The sequence below is a fragment of the Blennius ocellaris genome (genome assembly GCF_963422515.1).
Source record: "Blennius ocellaris genome assembly, chromosome: 21".
In the NCBI taxonomy this organism is placed as follows: Eukaryota; Metazoa; Chordata; class Actinopteri; order Blenniiformes; family Blenniidae; genus Blennius; species Blennius ocellaris.
Window position 1 is genome coordinate 4,450,809 of NC_137670.1, and position 23,392 is coordinate 4,474,200.

General features: G+C 43.1%; 2 protein-coding genes across 2 annotated transcripts; one reads left to right on the plus strand and one right to left on the minus strand.

Annotated features, from left to right (window-relative positions):
- Nucleotides 1-53: 53 nt before the first annotated feature.
- LOC308145321 (histone-lysine N-methyltransferase PRDM9-like) lies at nt 54-5,899 on the minus strand. The gene is made up of 6 exons (XM_080516710.1): nt 5,578-5,899; nt 4,827-4,913; nt 4,319-4,590; nt 4,153-4,220; nt 3,383-3,573; nt 54-3,297 (listed from the first exon to the last, which is right to left on the minus strand). The coding sequence occupies exons 1-6, from the start codon at nt 5,660-5,662 to the stop codon at nt 1,325-1,327; spliced, it is 2,676 nt and encodes an 891-aa protein (XP_080372836.1). The 5' UTR covers nt 5,663-5,899; the 3' UTR covers nt 54-1,324.
- Nucleotides 5,900-6,859: 960 nt separating this feature from the next.
- Nucleotides 6,860-13,940, plus strand: fbxw10 (F-box and WD repeat domain containing 10; the record flags this gene model as incomplete). The annotated part of the gene is made up of 14 exons (XM_080516996.1): nt 6,860-7,394; nt 8,049-8,198; nt 8,451-8,575; nt 8,725-8,826; nt 8,894-9,000; nt 9,626-9,829; nt 10,060-10,181; nt 10,360-10,514; nt 10,598-10,740; nt 10,813-10,971; nt 11,065-11,288; nt 11,361-11,652; nt 13,710-13,765; nt 13,846-13,940. The coding sequence occupies 14 exons, from the start codon at nt 6,860-6,862 to the stop codon at nt 13,938-13,940; spliced, it is 2,469 nt and encodes an 822-aa protein (XP_080373122.1).
- Nucleotides 13,941-23,392: the final 9,452 nt, after the last annotated feature.

Consider the following 23,392-nt stretch of genomic DNA (forward strand, 5'->3'; position numbering starts at 1 on the left):
TTTATTAACTAAAATAAGCTGATATTTCTTCATTTAGTGCAGGGGCGTCAAACATCAAGCCCAACCATTCTGGCCAAACCAACGAGTAAATTGTGAAAATGTCAAGGAAAAAGTTGCTATATTTAACAAATGATTTAAGAGTAATTTTCTGTAGTAACTTTTGTTTTTGAGAAACTAAACATTTTCATCACATATCTTCTGCACCACAACAAAGGAAAACTTTAGAGTTGAGATTTAAGGGTTAAGTCACTCTTTCCAGGAAATTGATGAATTCCGGCGTCGTGTGGATCCTGAAATGTGTTTGACACCCCTGATTTTGTGAAATTCTCTTCACATCAGCTACAACTGAGTCTTTCAGAAGGTAAACTAAAGTCTCCATTTCACAAAAAATAAAAAGGTATTTTGACATTTTCTGAATAAATGAGGATTTTTTCCCCCAGATTTCTTTTTAAATCATCTGATCCTTGTCAGGTTTATCTCTAAAATTGAGCACAGATAAGTCTGTGAAGATGTTTACTTTTTTTTTTAATGGCAAATGTCATTAATTCAAAAAGTGGCATTTTGGTTAAATTACTTTTTTTTTAATCCAACGTGAATTCAACACTCCAGTGAAACACCTGTTCAGATTCATGTAAAAAAAATTATAATTATTTTTTTTACATTTCACTAGTGTTTAGGTTTTTCCTCAATCTGAAAGGAATACACTTTTCTCCTTAATTAATTCAGTTAACAAAACAATATTGGATACCATTTTTTGGCCATTTCTCTGAATTGAGATCATTTTATTCCATATCAGATTGAAGAAATACCGAAATATTGCAACTTTTCTACATTTTCTAGGAAAAAGTGAACTATTTTCATTTAAGTGAAACCTTAATGGGACTATAATCGAAAAAGTAGCAGATAGCTGCTGATCCCATTCAGATCGACCTCAATAATTCAGAATAAACTGTTAAAGCAGGTGAGTTGCGAAGAACTGGTTTAGTATTTTGTGACAAAACCAAAAGTGATATTCTCTTATATGATTCAAATACACTTGTGTGGTACAAAAGAATGGAGAAAAACATTTTAAATTAAGTAGAAAAGAAAAAGGCTATGTATTTCGGGAATTTAGTACATATTTGTGTTTGGAAAATTGGAATACAAAACAAAAGAATTGAAGCAAACGTTCTCAGCTGCAGATGTTCCCTTTGAGTCTTTTCTGATTGCTCAGGTCGGTTTGAAAAGAGAGTTATATTTAATATATCATTTGGAATACGTTCTTTAAATGTGATTGCAATATGTTTCCATAGACCGTCTTTTGTCGGGGGGTGTTTTTTTTTTTTTACGTGTGCATCTTCTGGTGGTGCCTCCTGAGGTGATAGTTCCTGGAGAAGCTCTTCCCGCACTGCGTGCACTTGAACATGCGCTGCCCGCGGTGCAGCATCTGGTGGGCCTTGAGGCTCTGCGGGCGGCTGAAGCTCTTGCTGCACTCGGGGCAGCTGTACGGCCGCACGCCCGTGTGCTTCCGCTCGTGGCGCTTCAGGTCGCCGGACTGCCGGAAGCTCTCGCCGCAGTGCGTGCACAGGTAGGGCTTCTCGCCGGTGTGCGTGCGCAGGTGCACGTTGAGCTGGCCCACGTAGGAGAAGCTCTTGGTGCAGTGCGGGCAGCTGTACGGCTTCTCGCCCGTGTGGATGCGCTGGTGCTGCTTCAGGCCGTAGTGGTTGCTGAAGCCCTTCCCACAGTCAGTGCACAGGTACAGGACTTTGACCTGCGGCGGACACTTGTGAGATTTGAAGGCTTTGGTGCTCGAGAAGATCTTCCCACACTCCTGACAGATGTGCTCTTTGTCTCCGCCCTCCTCCTCCTCCTCCTCCTCCTCCTCCTCGTCCAGCAGTGGAGGAACGAGGCCGTCCGAGTCGCAGAGGGCCAGGTACTCGACGGGATGGTGCCTCTTGATGTGCTTCAGTAGGTAGCTCTTCACGCTGAAGGAGAACTGGCAGTACGAGCAGGGGAACAGCTCCGACGTGCAGTGGTACTTCATGCAGGTGTTGATCTTCTGATGCTGCTTCAGGTTGCCGCACGTGGTGAAGACCTTCCTGCAGCGCTCGCAGCTGTACGACTTGGCTTTGGTGTGCGCCGTGATCTGATGCCGCTTCAGGAAGCCCAGCTTGCCAAAGGTGGCGCCGCACTGCCCGCACTTGTGCGGTTTGGACGTGCACTGGTGGGCTTTGAGGTCGGCGGCGTCCCCGTACGTCTGCTTGCAGCGGCTGCAGCAAAACCATTTGGTTTTGGTTGGATTCCCGCCGGCGTCTGCTTCTGGTGGCGGCGGCGGGGGGCTCTGCCCGCTGCCAGCGGGACTGGACGCCCTTCTCTTGGGCGACAGCAGCTTGGTTATGGCCAAGATTTTAGATCTCGCTCCGGGTCGCTGGGGCCTCTGAGAGGGGACGTCCTGGACAACCTCCACCACGATCAACGGATTCACGTCTTGACCTTCAGCCACGCTCGCCTCCGAGTGAGCTTCCGTCACGTGCTGCTGAAGAGCGTCCACCGAGGAGAATGTCCTCGGACACCCCGAGCAGGAAAAGGCCAACGCGACGGAGGTCTCGGGTTCTTGGATTACTGTCCCTCGCTTTTTATTCTGGTTTTGATGACTCCAGAGATGCCTGCTGAGGTCGTGACACTGGCCGAAGCTTTTCTGACACACCGTGCAGACATAGGGGCGCAGGTTCTCGTGGACGAACATCCTGTGCTTTTTGAGGGACGCCTCGTTCGCGAAGCTCTTCCCGCAGTTGGCACAATTGGACGGCGCAGTCTCTGCGTCTCGCGAGCCTTCGCCTGCTGTGGGTTTCTCCGGTTCTTCAGATTTCGACGGTCCAGAAGTCGTCACGACGCGCGACTCTCCGCTGGGCGGTTTGTACTGGTGGCGCTCTTTGATGACGGTGTGCTTCCGGTGAACCAGCTGGTGTCGGATGAGGCCGGACGCCTGGCTGAAACTCCGCCGGCAGTGCGGGCAGCAGTAGGGACGCTTGTTCGAATGCACGCAGAGCTTGTGCCTCCTGAGGTGCGGGAGCTGCTTGAAAACCTTCCCGCAGTCGCCGCACGTTTTGGACTCGTCGGAATCGACTGACGTGGCGGCCGAAGACGCCGCGGGCTGATCCCAGTCGGCCGCGGGAGCGTCCTCGCGGTCGGCTGCTTCGCCGGCTTGGGGCTGCGTGTGAGAGTTTTCTACGTGCCGCTGCAGAAAAGCCTCCGTGGTGAAGGCCAGCTGACAGTGGGAGCACAGGAACATCTGCGGTGTCACAGACAGGCCGCCATCTGCAAGCGACAGGCAAAACACCGTCAAACCATCCGAGCTCTTGTCAGTGAAACAGACGATAAAACAATTTGAGAGTCAAGTTACCTTCTGCGTTCAGCTTGAGGATCCACCTCTGGCTCCACACGTCGCTGCAGTGGGACAGCAGTTTGCTGCTGGGCCACACCATGAGCTCGTCTCCGGGACTGATGGTGCGACAGCAGTGGAAGAGGATGCTGCCTTTGTACTGCACCGCCAACAAGTTGCTCTCATCTCTGCTACGAGCACAGTTGATGTACCTGCGTCCAGGAGGAAAAGGTTACGAAAAACCGAATTTGCGTATCCTGTCCCAAAAAATATTTTAAATAGTTTGAACAGAGGGCGGCTATGTTCTTTAGCTGTCTGTCTTATACATCAAACAGAATAAGTCGTCTTTCACTATCCAACACTCAATATTATAACAATCTTAACACTTAAATGACACTTGCTGCTTTTACCACTGAACCTCCGTTAATTTCCCATTGACTGGCCAAGTAAGTGCTTAGTTTTTTGTTCCTACACCCATATTCACAGCGGCACTCAGAAAAAAAAAAAACTTTCCCAGGTTGTTTGTTGAGTCTTAAGTTGAAAAATGTGTCTGTTTAATTTTTTGCTTCAGTAGATTTATCGACGTTGCCCATCTTGCTAGATAAAATAAAACTACTACTTTATCAATTTTTAACTTCAACTTTGCTGTATTCTCTGCAGTGGGAAGTACAAGTGGCTCGAGACTTAACATTGATGAATTTGAAAACTTGTTTACAATATATTTTCCTTTTTTTTAGCGAGACAATTAAAAACTCCAGATGCAAAATTAAGAATTCTTGAGACTTTCCTACCTCATCCAGTTTGAGTGCGATTCTCTGGCTGCGTCTATGTATTCATACTGATCTTTGTCCTTGTAAATCTGCGGGAAAAAAAAGAAAGAAAATGATAACTTTCAGCTTGAAATTGGTGTAATGTTCCATTTTAAGATTTTTTTTTACTGAGGATCTCTTGGCTCACCTCCCAGGAGAAGTCACTGGCATTTTCCCTGGTTGTCACTTCGCCCTCGTACGGTCCAAAATGCATCCCAGGAGAAACGGCCGGTCCGTGATTCACGACTCCGATACCGGCGTTGGGAATGCTGGATCTGCCGATCATGAGGCCGTAGGGTAACGTCAGGAGAGCTCTCTGTGGGACGCCCAGGCTGGTTGGAAAGTCGAGAACAAACGACGGGCCGCTGATGTTCTCAGGATCATTCTGATCCTGGAAGAGACTCACACACTCCTCGCAATCTGGAAAACAAGACGGTTGAACATGTTAGTTAAATGATACCATATATTACAGACGTTGAAAACACATCCAAATAGCCAAATATCCAGAAAGTGGAGTATGAGTGTTTTCAAAAATATAGTTTCGTTTTCAGTGGCTCCGACCACCGTTGTTGTGTAAACAGACTCCCAGAACACAACTAAAGTTTGACGTTTTCACTTGAAAAGGTTAAAAACTGCAGGAACAAGCTTTTACTCACAGAAGCCCTCCTGTAGAGTTTCTCCCTGCCCCACTGAGTTCAGCAGCTTCTGGATCGGTGTCGTCTCCGCCTCCAAAACATGAATCACTGCAAGAACAGAAATGTTGGTTGCAATTTCTCATAATTTAAAGCAAATCCAACTTTAAACCAATTATCAAGCTAAAAGTCAGAGGATTATTGAATTTCAAACATCTGCTGACAAAAATGACCAGAAACAATGATTTACACAAAAGTGGGAGAGGCTTTGCACAATGAGAGAACAAGCAAATTGTTGACAGAAAGCCTCTTTGATTAGATAAAGTACCTGAGAAATGTTTCCCTGACTCACTATGGATAGAAACGTGAAGACACTTCTCAAAAAATACAATGGAGAATGCTTTTATTCTCTTATGCTGTAACTGGGACTCTAAAAATAGAATGCATGTTGAGATTTATTAATCATGATTGGGAATATTTCAAGCATGTTTTGTTTATTTTTTTTAAAGTTTCAGCTTGCAAATCAGGAATTTCATAAACACATTATTTTAACCTATTCGAGTACTTATGAAGCACAAATGATGTGAATAAAAACTCACTTTTGTCATGTGTCATGTATCCACAAAAACAGTGACAATCAAATAATTATATTAGAAACAAAAACAAATATACAAGAATGAATAGAGATTGGAGTACATTTAGCAGAAGAAAACGCTTGTTAAAGAAGTTTTGAAAATACAATGAGCACATAAATTAACAAGTTGTGATACTTTACCTGTGGGGCTTATTCTTTCAGGAGGAAGACGGTCTTCTGTTACAACCACCTCCTCTGCCGTCTCAACCCACTCCACGCCAGACATGGCAATAAAAACAATTAACAAAAACGAGAGGGATTTTGGTGTAAATTACCACTTTCCTGACTCACAACATCCAGGTTTCTTTAGCTAGCGTTAGCACGCTCGGCTAGCTCCATAAACACAGGCCATCTACGCATTAACCCGCTCAACATGTCCGCTTTTCCTCTCACTGCTGGTGTAATGGTTATAATTCTCAGACGGTTTGATTATTGCTGTTGAAGAGTGAGAGGACTGCTCTGCTTAGATGAGAGGTTCGGGTTGGAAAACACAAACAAACCTGACCGAGCGCCAGGTGACTCACCCGGAAGTGATAGCAGCCACGTCACAGTCTGAGCGGAAAAGGGAATTAAAGTTGGAATTTTGGCCGCTCTTCAACTCAAACATGTTTGTTTTATATCCACACATTTTTTAATGTTACAGAAACCGTATTGGCAATTAGGAATATCGCAACGGACATTCACCAAAGAATAACAACTATTTTGAAATTACATTATATTGGGGCGTGACAACTCATCTACCATCGGCGCCGCTGGTGTAGTGGTATCATGCAAGATTCCCATTCTTGCGACCCGGGTTCGATTCCCGGGCGGCGCACGGGTATTTTTTTTTATTTCTATTGTTTTTGCGAATACTTGTATTTAATATGACAACATTTACTCCGTGTGTTCATTTGTGTTTGTATAAGCTATCACATATGGTGATACTCAAGCTCTGTATACTGTGATATCGTACTGGGTTGCTTTAATCACATTATGACTGATCCATCGTGATTGAGGAATGTGTTTGAATCTGTTCACCTTATAGAGTTTACCACACTCTTACTGTTGGCTGTCTGTCAGAATAAAAATACTTTGTATAATGAATGCTTCCGTGCATTACAAATAAAATGTATCATCATCATCATTATTATTATTATTATTATTATTATATAACTACTAGAAATAATCATTTAAGGAGAGAAGAAGATTATCATGGGAAACACAGCATTTTAAAATATATAAAGTGACATATAAAGCAACAAAATCCATGATTCCGCAGTGACATGAGTTTTTATAGTCACTGTAGTCAAGTCTTTTCATCCAATCAGACGCGCCGTCACTGCAGCGTCCTGCCTGTTGACTGGCAACGCGCTGACTTGGCTTGTTAGTGGCCATCCTTGAAAGAAAGAAAAAAAAATCTTTATTTTAAGCAATTGTTGCCATGCACAACGTCGACATGCAGCCCGTCGAAGCGCATGAAACCGTGTCGGACTCGACGGACGGACTTCACCTGAAAGCGTTGCGGAGATGCGGGAGCCGGTGCGGGATGTGTCCGTCGTGCGTCTTCGCTCCGAGACCACCGGGCTCCGTGGCGCGCGTGTGGAGGTCGTCGCAGGACTTTCGGAGGAGGTTCCTCATGTCGCTGATTTTACGCTGCAAAAACAGGCAGCTGCTGGAAAGCGTCCAGAGCGCGCTGGACGTCACTTCGTGGAGTCTGTTCACCTACGCCAGGTCCAGAACTCCCATCTCGCCGGAAGATTTCCCTTCTCGAAGTTCACACCGAGCGACGGAAGAGAAACCGTCAGGTGTGGACGAGAGGGAGATCTGGAAGTGGTTCAGCATGAGTCCAGACTGCGTTAAATCCGGTTATCTCTGCCGCATATTCACACTGTGCGACTCTGCGCTTTTACGCATGGCCTATAACTTAGCCAGCGTGCTCCTGATCCGACAAAAACACGATTTTCTGCAATTTAATGGTAAGAAAAGAAAAATAAACATCCTAAGACTTCATGCATTTCCTTTTCAATTCACCCTGCAATTATAGACAAAGTTGGAATTCAACTTCCAACTATCAGCCAGGAGAGGATGCAAGAGGAACATTCAGTGACTGATGTTCACGTTATTAATCCATACATCTCAGGGGCCACATTCAGCCCAATTTCACTCTGAGTGGGACGAGGCCGGAAAAAAAATGTTATTATAACCTTTAAAATTCTCATAGGACCACTACATTTACTTTCTCTACATCTGCTGCTGCTTTGTTTTCCACAGAGGATTGATTTTTTATTTTTTTTGTAAGACAATTGTTTTCAAAGTAACCGTCAGTAATCATATTATAATGTTGACATCAACTTTTCCAACTCTGCTGACTCTGGGTGGAGGCTGGGTGCATCATGGACATGTCACAAACAATCACACAAGCTCATGTTCACACCGACAGGCAAACTTTTGAGTCACAACATCAAAGTAGGTGTTTTTGAATTGTGATAGAAAACCTGGGAAAAACAAAAAAACAACTACACTCATAAAGAACATGCAGATGACATATGGAAAGTACATGACTGTTGCATATTTTCAACCACTGTCTTTAAATTTTGCACGGATGTTTTCATACAATGATCCCCATCCAGGGAGTAGCCATTATGGGAGTCGACATGATGAAGACTCAGAGGATCCTGCACTGATGGTCGTACTTGGGTCGTCGAGGTCTGTGTCCGGAGTCGGCCGATACCGAGACTTCATCACTCGCCTTCCCGTTCATCTGGCCAAGAGGATTTTAGGCAAGTTCATTTGTGTTAATGTGACAGTTTCCACTGACTGAGTGCTCAAAATCTTAAAACTCATGATGTGAACCAGCTGAGATTAAAAAAGAAAAAGTCCCTGCCAAGCAAACCGTGGTGACAGCAGGCTAAAATAAATACAAAAGACATCCAAAGGCTTTATGCCAAAAAAAGCAAAAGATTACAGTTCTGTATTTATTGATCCAGCATGTTTCTTGTCTTGCAATGGGACGTGTCTCTGTCATCTGCCAGGTCTGTTGGAGGAGCACACTTTGAGCAACTGCAAGAAGGTCTGTCGATCCTGGCAGCAAATGGCAAAAGAAACCACGGAAGAGAAGAAGTTAAGAGGAGTTCTTCATGCTCAAATGAAGGCCATCGTAACGGTTTGAAAGTCCAGATGATTATATAATAATCCTCAATATATTTGCTTTGATGAGTAAGAGAGTAAGATATGATGTGGTGGAGAAATTCAACAATTCAAACAGAAACATAATCTGCAATGATGACATTTTCTTTTCTCTTCCAGAAGAGCAAAAGTATAATCAGTCCAACTTATGCCGACATTGTTGAAATCCTTGTACCCATAAGAGATGATGAAGAAGAGAGTGTTTATTCTCCCGTCCAAAAGGTTTGTCAAGATGGACTTTTTCTTTCTCAAATCTTCAATACATTAACGCTTTCCACTGGATTTCTAGGCGATGCCATTTCAATCTGCTTATGCCAACATCAGAACCAAAGCAGAGCGCGTGGAGGAGCGGAATGTGTATTGTGGTGCCTATTTTACCAAAGTGCTACTCGCCAAGTGAGTGTGCTCTATGTCTTCACTTGTTTCTAACATGAGGCCCGTGGGCCAAACCGGGCCTGCAAGAACTCGACTTTTTTATGCAGGTTTCTTAACAGTAGTGGACACAACACAATATTTAGATCCAAGCTGGACAGCAGATTCTGAATGCAGCTCCTATGATCCAATATTCAAATAGATGAAAACCAAGGAAAAGCTGGATTTGGGACAATACACTTTGAATACAATATTTTTGGACCAATGAGACCATGTGAAAATATTGAAATGCTGAATAATATGACCCATTTAAATGTTATTATAGTGCTATTTTACTGGTCAAGCCCACTCAAGATGAAGTTGGTCTTTATGTGGCCCCCTACACTAACATTTTCAAGTGAAAACAGAAAACTTTCATTGCATTTTGGACATTCATTTACATAACAGTTGTGCTCAGAACCACTGAAAACACAACATTTTGAAAACGGCTTCCAAAGTTATTGATAGTAAACTGACTCAGTTCCGTCTCCGTGGAAATGGGGGAAAACGCAACCACAGCTTTTCTGAAATGCAAAAATGATGCGTTTCCACTTGAGACGTTGTGCGAACGGTACCTAAAAGAATGTTGTCTTGGTGCCACTGCTTACAGAGAGGACCCTCACCGGGTGTTGGACTACAGAGGAGGGAAGTTGATGGCCACGGGTTCGAAGGACTGCCGGGTGCGTCTCCACTGCGTGGCGTCGGACGTTAAAGACGTGGCCGTGCTGAAAGGCCACGCTGGAAGCATCCACGCCGTGCTGCTCTGTCAGGACAGAGATCTGGTGATAACTGCGAGCCGCGACACTAGAATCAGGTGAGAAACGCTGAAAGGATGTTGTTGGTTTGTTGTGAAACCACGCACAAGAGAACAATATACGATAAACAATGGGAGTACATGGACATTTGAAATGGACAACAAAAACACAATGGAAGCGTTTGCATTTTTACTTCAAAACGTCGTTCTATAATCAATCAACCTCTGCACTCTTGTTTGGTAATGAGTCTCTGTTACGAGTGAAGGTCTTTTTTCCGTTTCACCTCCAGCTGTTGGAGTTTGACGACAGACAAATGTGAGAGGACGCTGTACGGTCACACTCGCACTGTCAACTGCCTCGACGTCTACGATGACAGACTTGTTTCGGGATCGGGAGACTGTTGTGTAAAAGGTAACCTGCCTTTGAGGATTGAGTGTCATTTAACAGAGATAGAATCTCACTGATACAAAACATTATTATATTCAATCGCAGGCCAGTTTTAGCCCATGGGCCTCATTGTTTGCCACCCCTGGCTTGAAGCTTTGTTGGTAAACTAAAATAAATCTCACCCCCCCCCCCCCCCCCCCAGTATGGAGTCTAACAACAGGAGAATGTTTCGGGGATCTTAAATTCAAGCACCGCAGCCCCATTCACTGTGTAAAGATCTACAAATCAACAGTGTGCAGCAGCTGTGATCTCGGCCTGGTCAAGATGTGGAGCCTGGAGAAAGGAGCGCTGCTCAGAGTGAGTGTGTGAGCTGAGAAGTCTGTTATTCGTTCAACTGTACACAGACGATAAAACATTTACGCGAGGGTTTGTTTCTGGAGGTGATCAATGCCCACAGGAGCTCGGTGACGTGCCTGTTTTTGGACAAGTGGCATCTTCTCTCTGGAGATGCCAGCGGCAATGTTATGGCGTGGAGCATCAACAGTGATGCCAAAGAGTGTCTGATTACCTTCAACCACCCAATGTAAGAACGAAACCTTTTAAGCCTGCAATGCAGAAAGAAAAAAAAAATCACCATCATCTGATTAATTCCCAGGGAGGTCAAATCTCTGACTCTTGCCTACCTTCGTGTCGTTACCGGCTGTGCGGATGGAAAGATTCGCATATTTAATTTTCTCACCGGGGAGTGTCTGAGAGTTATAACAGCAGAGATGGAAGCACATCTTATACTGTCCGTGCACTTCCACGACACTGGGTGAGTGAGGCTCACTCTTACAACAGTACTACTTTCATTTTAGATTGTTAATTAGAAAGTTTTTTGGTTTTTTTTGGTGTCTGACTCTTTAAGTATCCTGGTGAATACCAAGTCCAGTGTGAAGCTCTACCAGTTTGCCATGGTGTTTTGGGACTACGCAGACTCCATGCAGGGAGGTCCGGGGGACGAGTTGCTCCCACAGAAATCTGGTTCAGGAGTGGTTTCGATTCCAGACCGCCCCATTGTGAAACCAGACGGTGCTGAGCTGCTTTCCAAAGCCCACTGCCTGGCTGCCTCTGCCGAGCGTCGAACAAATGGTGAGCAAGTGGTTCTCAGAGGAAGTTTTAAAATGAGTTCATCCTTGTTCAAACTTTTTTTCCCCCTGCCAGCTGGGAAAGAGTCAGTGATGCGGAGTGAGAGGGCGGCATCTCAGCGGATCAAGAAGAGAGGCCTCCATCATCCCCTGACAAGCAATTCCATCGCCCTCAAGGTCAACATGATCCAAAAGCACCAATGTATGGACGAAGTCGGCGTCAACACAGAGAGCAACATCAGGCTGCGAGATTCCTGGGCTCCTCGCTGTGATCTCCGGGTTTGGAAACAGAACCTGCGCACAGACGACAGTAGTCCCATCAGGGCCTCGACCTGTGTGCCGATTCTGAAGCGAGACAATACAAATATGTAAGGAAGCAGAATTTTCCTCCCATATACACCGAACTCTGACGCACAGAAGACCCCTAAGAGGGAAGATGGATTCATTAAAAGTGGCACAGCAGAGCTGAAGAATCACAAGCACAAGCTTCAGAGATCTCTCTCCACGCCATGCTCAGTGAGATTTAGTGAGATCTAGGTGGAAGCTGAAAACGCTGAGCTGAAACTATCCAGGGGGGGACAAGTTGTTCTTCGGAGGACTTTCAAAAGTGCGTTAATGATTTTCATCGGATTTGCTTGATGCCAACATATTAAATAAAATTCACCTTCTGTCTTATGTGCTGAAGCTCCTTCATGTGAAGTGTCTGCTCTTATTCTTACTGTTGTCTCATTAATGTACACCAGAGGTCAGTATTTGATCATTTGTATTGTGAGGAATAAAGGACATTGAGATATGAGATTCACAACTGTTTTTCCCCCTTAGAGTCAACCTAGATTATATATAGGAGGCGACACAAACCCCTTCCTACATCTTTTTGACAAAACTTTAGTGAAACCAAATGATCAATGTACAAAACTAGCAGTTTTTTGTTGTTGTCTTGCATTTGCAGACTCAATTGTTATTTTACAAGTTTAGTTTTAATCATTTTTTCAAACAAATCCAAATTCAACCTTAAATTACATCAGTTTACTTGTATTTTGTGTTCTCTTTACCTATCACAGGAGTTTTATGATTGATTTTTCCAAGTTAAAGTTCATCCTGTTGTTTATTTACCATCAATCAGCGTTGGGCCCATTTACACGGCAACAGTTTCAAGTGAAAACGTTAATATTTTGTCGCATTTTGGGGGTCCCTTTACACGACGACAGTGCTCGGAGCCTCTGAAAATGCAACTTTTTGAAAACAGCTCTCAAAGTGGAACCTTTAGAAAACTGTGATAGTGAACATGCACACCACAACAGTAGTAAATAGTTCCTCATGCTAAGCAGATGGACAATAAGAACAATGTCATATTCTCCTGGGGCTTGGTAGTTTTATAGCCGACAGTCTACGTGATAACAATCCATCTTGGTTGTCTGTCTACTAGAATGTCTGTGTATAGGTGTTGCATGTCGTTCTCTGCTGCATATGCGTATGGTTTCGATACAAAAAAAAAACCCAACAACGTCAACTTGTGGCCTGGCTTGCTAACCAGAAACTTTATTGTGTAAATAGAACCATAGTCTGTGCCTGAATAGTGAGATTAAAGTCCGAAAATGCCACCAACATTTCTCCAAACTGCCTTTCGATTAACTGATAAACTCGGCATCAAAGCAAATCGAGGCACAAATCTTGGTGAATTGCCGCGTCACAGTGGGAAGACTTTGTCCCATCCACAGAGACCTTTGACCCTGCCACCTGCCCTCCTTTACCCTTGTGCCTGGAGGGCATCATTAGGAGTGAGGAGGTTGAAGACCAGGGGGAGAAGGTCCTGTGCTTTGACTGCAGCGGCACAACAGCTGGGCGCCGGTGAATAACAAAGGCTCATGAGGAGAAGTGACTGGGTTAAGACGTCCCACTTCAGAGACACTTCTTTCACAAGCAGCCAATTTGATTCGGTTCGCAGAAAACCGGATAGAACGCCTCCCCACCCCCTTTCTTCTGTGGTGGCGTGGCATAGGAAGACAATGCAACCCCCCCCCCACCACCACCATGCTCAGTTTAGCTTCGCCAGTCAGCAAAGCTGCCCCCCCCCCCATTGTTTGGTCAGGTATGGAGTCCCTTGTCCTGGAGGGTCGATAACGAGCGTAAAATCAAAGTAAAGTCAGAAAAAGGGAAAGTCCTCATGCAGGAATGCTCTTGGACCTTCTGTTCTGTGTTGGCTGAAGAGAGGAGGGTGCAGGTTTGTTTATGCATGAGGAGTGGAGGGAAAAAAAAGGTTTCAAATGTTGGAGGTGGGGAAAAAAAAAGCAACAAAAGACAATTCAGTTTGTCCCAAGTGACCTCTGATCCACAAAGATCTCCACCTCCAACTATGACGCAAAGCACATTTGCATCATAGTTCATTTGTCAATTTAATTTTTCAATTCTTGTCATGCTGTGTCAGCAGCATCTTCAACCAGCAGCATCGTCCCCGATCCGGGCCGATCCCGCGCAGTCATGGTAAACAATGTGATTAACCAAATCCTACATCACTTCTGCATTTGCATGTGTCTCAGACGGGTGCTTGACTTGTCCTGAAGCCATGCAGATATCACACCGTTACCGGGTCCAACGACACGAGCATCAGATGCTCAATGAATATGCAAATCGTAGCGTTCTCAAGGGGGTGAACTGAGTCACTCTAAAAAATGGTTTCCACGTGTCCCCGCTGTGGGAAAACACCGAGCTGTATCATAGGATACTCTCAGAGGAGATAATCTTGGGTTGAATGAGGACTCTAACACATAAGTCCAAGGCCTGACGGAGTGGTGACCTCAACACATGCGAGCCACGACGAGTGCCTCGATCTGAGGACGGCGTTAAACGCCAGGCCACACGGCCAGTGCTCTTCCAACCGTCCCGTTAGGATTCAGTCTGGAAACAAGATCCATATGCCTTTCTGACCTCATTTGGAGATAGAGATCATAAGTGAAAGGGGATACGGCCACAGCGAAGGGAGGCAATTAACAGGAACACCATTACTGAGATATGGGAGTGATTAACATCCTTATGCAGCCGGGCCAAATAGATAAGAAGCAATCTGATTGCTCATCGACTGCTTCTCGGTGGAGCTTCAGCAAGCGGGCGCAACGCTGGCTTTCTGGAGCTGAACCTCGACAGATCAAGGCTGCTTGATTGAGCCAAAACGAGCCGAGTGAAAACCACTGTGACCACACATCAGGAAGATGATCAAAGGGGCGGACTGCAAGCTTCTGGCTCCTCGGTTTTCAAGGCTGAGTCCCAGCAGATGATTGTGCTGGGTTGTTGCGTACAGATGGCCCAGTGCTAACACATGTCACAGGGCAGCGATACGTACTGTAAAAGGTGACACCTCACTCAGTTATGTAAACGTTTCGCATAAAGACTCGCTGTGCAATCAGACTGGAAAGGCACGCAGGTTTCCCCCTCACTTTTTCCCCCCACTTCTGATTTTGTTTGCGCTCGACTGATTAAGCTTAATTTTTTTTTCTCTCTCTTTCGTTTATGAATTGACCGATTGTACCCGGAGTCCATCTGTTTTCACAACGAGACATCTGGAATGCATCTTGATAATTACAAAGTGATTATTTTCCACCACATGAATGATTTCCAGACAAAAGACCTCAACAAAAACAAACAAAAACAGAAATTAAACACACCGTTTTAACACCAGAGGCTGTGGAACACATTACTTTGAAGGTTAGACATCTCTGTGGTGTTTCAGCTCTTGTCCTCTGGGGGGCCAACTATCACCACATAAAGCAGTGTTCAGATCTGGTGTTGCAGCCAAATATAGAAAGCATATCTTTTCTAGGTATTTTTTGCTGGAAGCCCGATCTCTAGGATGTAAATCGGTAATGAACAGGCAAATGTTTAGTGAAGTAACCTCATACTTAATGAGAGAATCACTCAATATCATCCCACTCAAGTCTGAAGCCATTGTATTGGCTTTATAGCCCATAAATGTGGTATTTTCCAGATTTTTAGTGTTTCAGTGCTCCACTATTAAACCAGAGAGACGAGTGTCATGAATTGACCCGTAGTCTCAATGGCACACAGTCTTCACACCGCCGCCCCAGACACACGCAGGCGACAGTGTTAAGTGTCACAATTTCACTATTTTCTCAGACGGTGAATACGGAGACGTAAAAGCCCAAAAAGGTCAGTCGCATAAAACTTCCCTATTCGGAGGTCAGTGGACCCATATCGTCTGTGGATGGGGGCAGCAAAGTGTGGCACCTTGGAACAAGAGGGCAATTCACAAAAAGGAAAAAGTTCAGACAAAAGGCATCTGAGTCGACATCCTGCCACCAAATGAAGAGAAAATTAATGGAAACACGTGACGACAAAAGGTCTTCATGGAGCACAGAAGACGGATAGAAGACAAAGTGAGGTCAGAGGATTATACGTCTGATGAAATCATGTTCAAGCCCTTGTGGTTGGGAGTCACTGCACTAATGGAAAGACTTCAAAATAGCAGCTTTTTCTTACATAAACATCTACAGAAGATAGCGACCGGCGACAACGACAAGTGTTTCTATTTAAAGCTCTGGGTTTTAGCAACATGAGGACGGTTTGGGACGGCTAATGGACGCCTCTATCAGCGCCTCCCTCGTACTTGGGACTCAAGCACTTCATCAAAGTCTGACAAACAATTAGCCATTCAGTCTTGTCTGGTCCAGATGTTTGCTCTCCTCGGAATCCTGATATCAGCAGAGCTGTTTCTGTTTGGAGTGGGTTGTGTCGCCTGATAAGAAAAAGGGTCGTGGTAAAAGCACTTTTTTGAAGAACTTGTGAACAAGTTCTACAATGCAGCCAGAGTGTAAATGCTCTTCACTAGACATGATACCGATACTGATATACTGATACCGAATGATTTTGTACCTGTTTTATTAAGATTTCCTTAGCATATCGTTTGCAAATGAATAAGGCTTTATGGCATTTAGTCATATTTGTATCTTTACTTGGCAAGTAGCTAAAGGTTAGAACTTGAACTTGTCTTTAAAAAAAGTGATTTTGGTGCATCAGCTTTGCGTAACAACCGATACGATGAATGATGGCTGTGGTCTAATTTTGGTTTCTTGATTCCTATCTTGGGTTACTTCTAAGTATTTCCGAACTCAACCAGTAAAATTACATTTCTCTCATTGTTCTTTATTTCATTAAATCCCAGTCATAACAAATAACACCACCCAGTCATGATAACTCGACTGCTGTTTGTACAGTAAATAATCCGTGGGCTTAGGCTCTCCTCGCTCGACCCCAGGCCAGGAAGAGCCTTTTTTGGAGACGACGAGACCCAGCGGGTGTCCTAGTTTAGATATTTCACAGCTCGGCAGGTGCCTTTGTATGTTGACACAAGTGCTGGGAAATAACAAGCCGCCTGCTCGATTCATCCCGGTTGTGTTTTTTCGTTCGGTTGTCATGAGCAGGGAGAGGAGCGGGGATGAAACTGACCCGTATTAGCGGCAGATGTTTTGGGTCAGGGAGTAGAGCGTCTCATTCCCGGGGGCTGGCGGTGGGACAGGGGCATCGCGGCCACAAGAGGGGGAGCTGTTTGATGAATAAGAGCATTTGCAACATGTCTGGCACAGGCTTTTACTGGGAGCGAGTTTTAGCTATCAAGTGGTCAACGGAAAACGGAGAAAAAAAAAGCTTTTATCGGCAACTGTCATGCGTCTGAAACACGGAGCCAAAACATCCAACATCATTGACGTTAATGTGAAACATAAGTAACTTTGACTGGCTGATACCTGGATTTGGAGGGGGAAAAAAAGACATTTCCAGTTCTGTAAAGTTTATTTCAGACTCACATGCCTCCCGCATGAGCATTTGAATGCACTTAAAGCAACAGGCATGCTGCGCCTGATTGCTTTCCTGCCATGAATGAGATGAGAGTCTCCATGTTGCTTTCAAGTCTTTGTGTCAATTATGAGGCTGCAGCCGGAAGGTGAGACTGTGAAGGCTCAATGAGCCGATTATTTTAGATCCAAAAACACACCGAAAACTACACCGACACCAACCTGTGAATCCAGAAAGATTTGAGCTCAACTTTAAATCAGGGATCAAACATAAAACCCGTGCGCCAAAACTGACCTGCAAGAAGCTCCAATCTGGACAAACCACCAAGCAAATGGTGAAAATTTCAAAGAAAACATTGATTTTTTTGGCAACATTTTTACAAGCAGCGACACAATACCACACTGAGATGCTACAGCAAACTGGCTCGTTGCTCTCCTCAAAGTCATGCTGCCAGGGCGAGTTTATAAAACACCCATAATGTCATAAGTCATAGGAGACGTTTATTTTATTTTTTTTTACTTTTCACTATATTTTGCATAATTGAAATTGATTTTATGTTGAGATAACAGTCATTATATATAGTGATTGTTGAGTTTTGCAAAATATTTTGACATTTTCATCACGCATGCACTGTGCCACAGCAGAGGAAAGTTTGTTTGAAAAACATCTAGAATACCACTGATGCAGATCGATGTGCTTGATTCTCAACAAAAATGGAGTCACGTTTTTTTAATTTTTCAAGGTTTTCACACATTCAAAATTTGTGTGGCATGTTTGGTCTTTTTTCTTTTTAATTCCCTGAGTAAACTCCACCTTCAGACTCCCTTGAAGCACATTTGCACAAGTTCATCATCTTACCACAGATTTATGTCACAATGCATGATCTTCTGCTGTGATCGCAGCAGTAATTAGTGAGAGGATGAGGCTAGGGTCAAATTACAGGCAGCAGATGCTGTAGGATCATAGAATTAATTGATTTTTCTTTAATAGTCACTCATTAAAAGCTGCTTTATAAAAATGCATAATATATAATTATAAAGACACATGCACAAATAGCTTATTTTATATGGGAATTTTCTTGAAGTATTCATTTTTGGGGGAATATTGTTGGAGATATCTACAGTTATTGCTTCGGAAACTCTCCTTCAAACTTCATAAAGCAGCAACGGCAATAACTTTACTGTGTTGTGTCTCCACCTTTATAAAATCGATTGAAATCTTTCCCTTTTACCAGCCGCTGTGTTCACAGGCTTGTAGCTTCCACCGCCCATTCATCATGGAAGTGATTTTTGTGGACCTTTTCTTCACATACTGCTGCCTTCCGCAAGTGGAAAGCCTACTTCAACAGTGGTGACAATAAAACAAAATAATAATCTTATTACAGTTTTGCTCAGAGGGCCCGAGAGCGTGACTCCCGGGGCCGCTTGTAAAAGCAAAAAAAAAAAAAAAGGAAAGTGAGATTTACTTACAAAAGTCAGACAGGAAAACAAAGCAGAGAATCCAGACTGAGAGCGAAGTTCAGCAAAACAAACAGGAGGGAACAGAGGAAAACAGAAAGGGGAGTGAGGCACAAAAATACAAAAAACTGTGGATATGGCTGAAGTATCAAAGGAGGAATACCTATGGGGAAGATCAGGTGAGGAAGATGAGGTGAGGAGGTGAAGAAGATTTAACAAACAAACAAACAAACCCAGAAGAAGAAATTCAAAGAATTTCCAAAATTTTAATTCAAGTTTAAAAAAAATCTTTTCATATTTAACTGTTTATCAAGTGAATTACCACATCTGGTATATATATATATATATATAAAATATTGTCACGTAAACTAAGCCTGAGTATTTTGAACACAACTTCCTTTCTTTCTTCCTTCCTTCCTTAAGGAAAGACAAAAAAAGACATAACAACCAAATTGAATAAATGTAGTTAATATGTGTAGGCAGCTCAAGATAAGATTTTTAATTGAGTACAATTCCCAGTAATCCAGCAGTTGTAATTGAGTACATTTAAAACGTACTTTCTTCTTCTGCCAGGAGGAAATAAAACTCTCTGACCTTCGGAAGGATTTCAAAAGAATTATGAAACTCTCCACAGGCACATGAAAACAATTCATAAATACCTGTTTTATTATTTATTAGCCCAAAGAGCTTATAGATACAGAGATTTCAACTTTTTACAGGATCTTTCAACGGCTACGCTTTTTCCAGTTTATTCAAAATTAACTTTTCTTCCCGTCTGTGACCAGTAAACAGTGACCCGGTCCGGTCCGGCCTCCCCTCCTGCCCTCCCCCAGTCTACAGCTGTTAAAACACCCAGTATTATTCCCATAATTGTTCCAGGGTGTGTGTTCTGTTGTTTCAACGTGCCAGGCTGGAAGAGTCACGAATTGAAAACTGTTGTGGAATGAAAGTCAAGTATTTTCTGACTACTGACATTCTTCTCCCGACGAGTGGGACGTTTAGGGAGAGTCAGAGTGAAACTGTGATTTCTGTTTCCGGCTCCTTGTCTCGACTCATCACGTACGGATGTGCTATGCTGAACATTTTCGCTATCAGTTTATATTTTTCAGATGCGATGCTTCTGTTTGTCCCTGTGTGATGAGTTCGATTTGCATTCGGAAAGTGTGAAATAGATATTGAAGCAGGGAAAATTATGTTCGCGGGCAACTTTGCACATGAATGATGGAAATTTTATGGCTCAATTTGAAAAAAAAAAAAAGAACATTCTGCAAAATACACACCAAGTATTTTCTTTTCAATTGTAATAGGCCTTATTGTGATCCATCAAGTATTGGGGGATGACTTTCTCTCTAACTTGCTTGAGTGCATATTAAGCACTAATGAGTGTTTATGTTACCTAATGGTTAAATGAGATTTAATGCTTCGACCAAAGAAATCTTGGCTGTTTCTCACTCGTGTGTCTGCCAGCGGTTTTTCCCTCTCTGGAGGAAAATAACTCAACATTTCTGGCTGCTCTCGCCCTACCTAAGTTGTTGTATGTAACCTTCCTCTGTCGAGTTTTTAATAATCACGATCCTTCGTTTTCCTTTAAACATCTGTTTACGGCTGAAAAAAAAAACAGGGGATCCGCACAGAAATTTATAGTCGTCACTCGGAAAAACCTGCACAAGGTGAGACGAAGAGTTGTAATCGATCCGCTCGCAGCTGCGGCTTTTAACAGTTACGAGTGTGTAAAAGGTGCTCTGCCGAGGCCGGTGTGCTGTTTCCCTTCAACAATAAAGGCGTGAAGCAAGAGTGACACGGCGGAGTTGTCTTTCCCACACCGTCGGCACACGATATCTCACTTTCTGTAATGACTGTGTGTGTGTGTGTGTGTGTGGACTGTCGTTCGGTGGTGCGTTATGCTCGTGCAGCGTGGAAACAACCCGAAATGAAAAGCAACAGCAGGGAATGAGGGCTATCAAGTGTAATCTTTTGGCCGATGGAATAAAAGTAGAGTCCATGACAATTTCGCTAAGCTCTTTCCAAACACCGAGCCACTCCATGTGTACACAACGGAAAGACGATACCTGATGTGATAAGTTGGAGATGTCAGACTGCACTTTTTCTCCTCCTTGCGAGTGTCTTGGATTGTGTACTCGGTTGCGCCGACGTCGGGCCACATCAAAAGACGCACGTTTCAAATGGAGGCTGAACTCTCCTCCATGTGTTTTGAATAAACCGGATCCAAGAGAGGCACTGAGCCGCGAGCTGCCGGTGTCACGGGACACGGCTCGGTCGTCGGTCAGTTAACTGTCCCGGAGTGAAAAAGTAAAGGAAAAGACGATTTGAAGTGATTTCAAACATTTTGTTGTAACAAAAAAAAATTGAGTTGAAAATCACAAATGACAAGAAAATAGTTAGAAGAAATCTTCCCTTCTGAGATTGTGATGGTCCATTGATCGTTAGACTCACATTTTCCACAAAAAACAGTGGAAATAATTCCTTTGTTATTCTAATATTCGCAAGCTACACCGACCATGACAACGAGACAATGTCAACAAAATGGGTAAAAAAAAAAACCCCATTTAAAATCCATTTGAAATGAATCTGAATTGCAACCGTCTGTTTGGGTCTTCTCGTTGGAATCGCTGTCGTATCGGTTTTAATCCTGGTAGAAAAACACAAATAAACTGTTGACATTTTGACATGATCGCGTGGATTTTGAGATGGAAGGAAATACTGCTGAGTCGACGAAACGATCGCCACAGACTTTCATTTCAATCCAACGCCGAGTGAAACCGAAGCTCTGATTTCTAAGACCCAGACTTTGTTCAAAGCTTCATGAGTCCAGAGAGAATCTTACAAACCTTTGAAATGTACGGCGGTGTAGCGGTTAGCAGTCCGACCTCACAGCAGGAATGTAGCGGGTTCAAGTCCGGACGATCGTTGACCTGAGATGCTCACAAGTGTGTGTGTGTGTGTTTGTGTCCTGAATGGATCATTGGATAGATGAAAAAATATTGAATAAAATATTCAATGGATGGATGGCTGGACATGATGAATGGCTAAAATACTAGATGGATGAATTAAAGATTGGGTGAATAAAATATTGGATGGATCAATAGATTATTGGATAAATGGATGCATGGATGGATAAATGGATAAAAGACTGGATGGATGAATGCCTTTTTGTCTCATCATGTGTCCAGCCATGGTTTTCCACCAGCAGCGTCTCAGGAGCAGAGCAGTTGTTGCTTTGTTATTTTTGATCATATTTTCATTGATTTCTGTGCTTTTATGATTGATAAGTAAACCGCCTCCCAAATTATTCACCCTTATATTGCTCTTATTTTCCACTTTTAGAATGACGATTTATCCTGGAAACGTATCAGATCACATGGGTTCTTCATGCCTGGCTACCATTAAAAAGGTAGGATTGCCTGTTTTCTGAGGCCCGAGCCGCTTTTGAGACCCGCCGTCGCTCTTCTGGTGGAAACACAAGCTCGTCTCGGACGGCCACAGGTCACATGGCCACCGCCACCGCCACTGGCTATTCTTCATTATTCACAGATAGCGTCATTCCTGTTTTTAAAGCCAAAAAAGCTCCCTGACTGTTGCGATATCCCGTCTTTAACATGTGTCTCAGCCTCTGACTCGATGAGCTCAGGGCATCTGCGTAAAGACTTTATGCAGCTGTAGTTCATATTACTTCAACAGAAGGAGGAAAAAAATGCACATTCGGCTTCTTTATTTTGTGATAACAAAATTTTTTTTTTTTTTTTTTTTTTAGGTAAAATCAATATATTCAGAGTAAATAGCTTGTCTTTTCATGGAAGAATTGATCCTACAACTTGCATTTGTTACTGAAATTATAAATATTTTATTATCACTGGGCACACCACAAAGTATTTGATACTTAGTTTAGTTTATTTATTTCATTCACTGTAAAAAAAAAAACCCAAAACAACCCAAAAACAATTCACCACAATACAATCCAGAACAAAGGTTTTAGAAAGAAGATTCTTTTATATACTCATATATGTCCCTTTATCTCAAATAATCTTTTGCCACTAAAAATTAGAAGCAAACAGCAAATATAAAATATGCAAAATGACTATAATTTCCACAGCCACTCTGGCTTATGTCAGACTTATATTTCTCAAAAACAAACAAATCAAACAAAACAATCACCCAAAAAAACAGATTAAATACATAAACACTTTGAGTTTCTTACGGAATTGCATTGTACTGAAATAAAAACCCTGTTTTGATCACTTTTTTAAAATTTTGATTATTTCCTAAATGGACCAATTGTTACTGAAATCAAACATCAACTTACTTTGGTCCTTTCTTTTTCCTTTGAAGATTTCTGTTCCTTTAAAGATATAGTTACTTTCTCTTTTTAGCTAATTTATTTGGAATGTTCATGGGTAAAATTTCTTTTTATGTTTTATACATAATTTAGTGTTATAATCTACTATGTCATAAAACTTTAACAATTTCTGGTTGAATAACGGGTTTGTTGGATGATTGTATTTTTTTTATGGCTGATTATTTTTATGGCTCGTAAGAGGAAAATAGACTGGAATGATATCCTCTTAAGTCTTTATCGTAACACTTTAAAGGCTAGCCCAGTAGCCGTAGCATGTCACGTATATGGCACCGTGTCGCCGATGGCCGCTCCTTTTGCTAATATGAAATAAAATCCAACCTCAAAGGGGAACAGCGGGACTCGGCAGAGACAAATGTTTTGAAAAAAGAAAAAAAGAATGGGTGAGTCAACCTAAGACTCCATCGGAACTACTCTCCATGGCTAATTAAAATAAACCAGTGGCCTGAAATCATGGCTTCAGTTGGCGAAGCCCAT

Excerpts from the sequence above, each read along its gene's own strand:
- LOC308145321 (XM_080516710.1), bottom strand. The coding sequence starts at position 5,662 with ATGTCTGGCGTGGAGTGGGTTGAGACGGCAGAGGAGGTGGTTGTAACA. Across the intron at positions 4,914-5,577 it reads TGAAAGAATAAGCCCCACAG|TGATTCATGTTTTGGAGGCG; the intron begins GTAAAGTATCAC and ends CTGTTCTTGCAG. Across the intron at positions 3,298-3,382 it reads CCTCAAGCTGAACGCAGAAG|ATGGCGGCCTGTCTGTGACA; the intron begins GTAACTTGACTC and ends TGTCGCTTGCAG.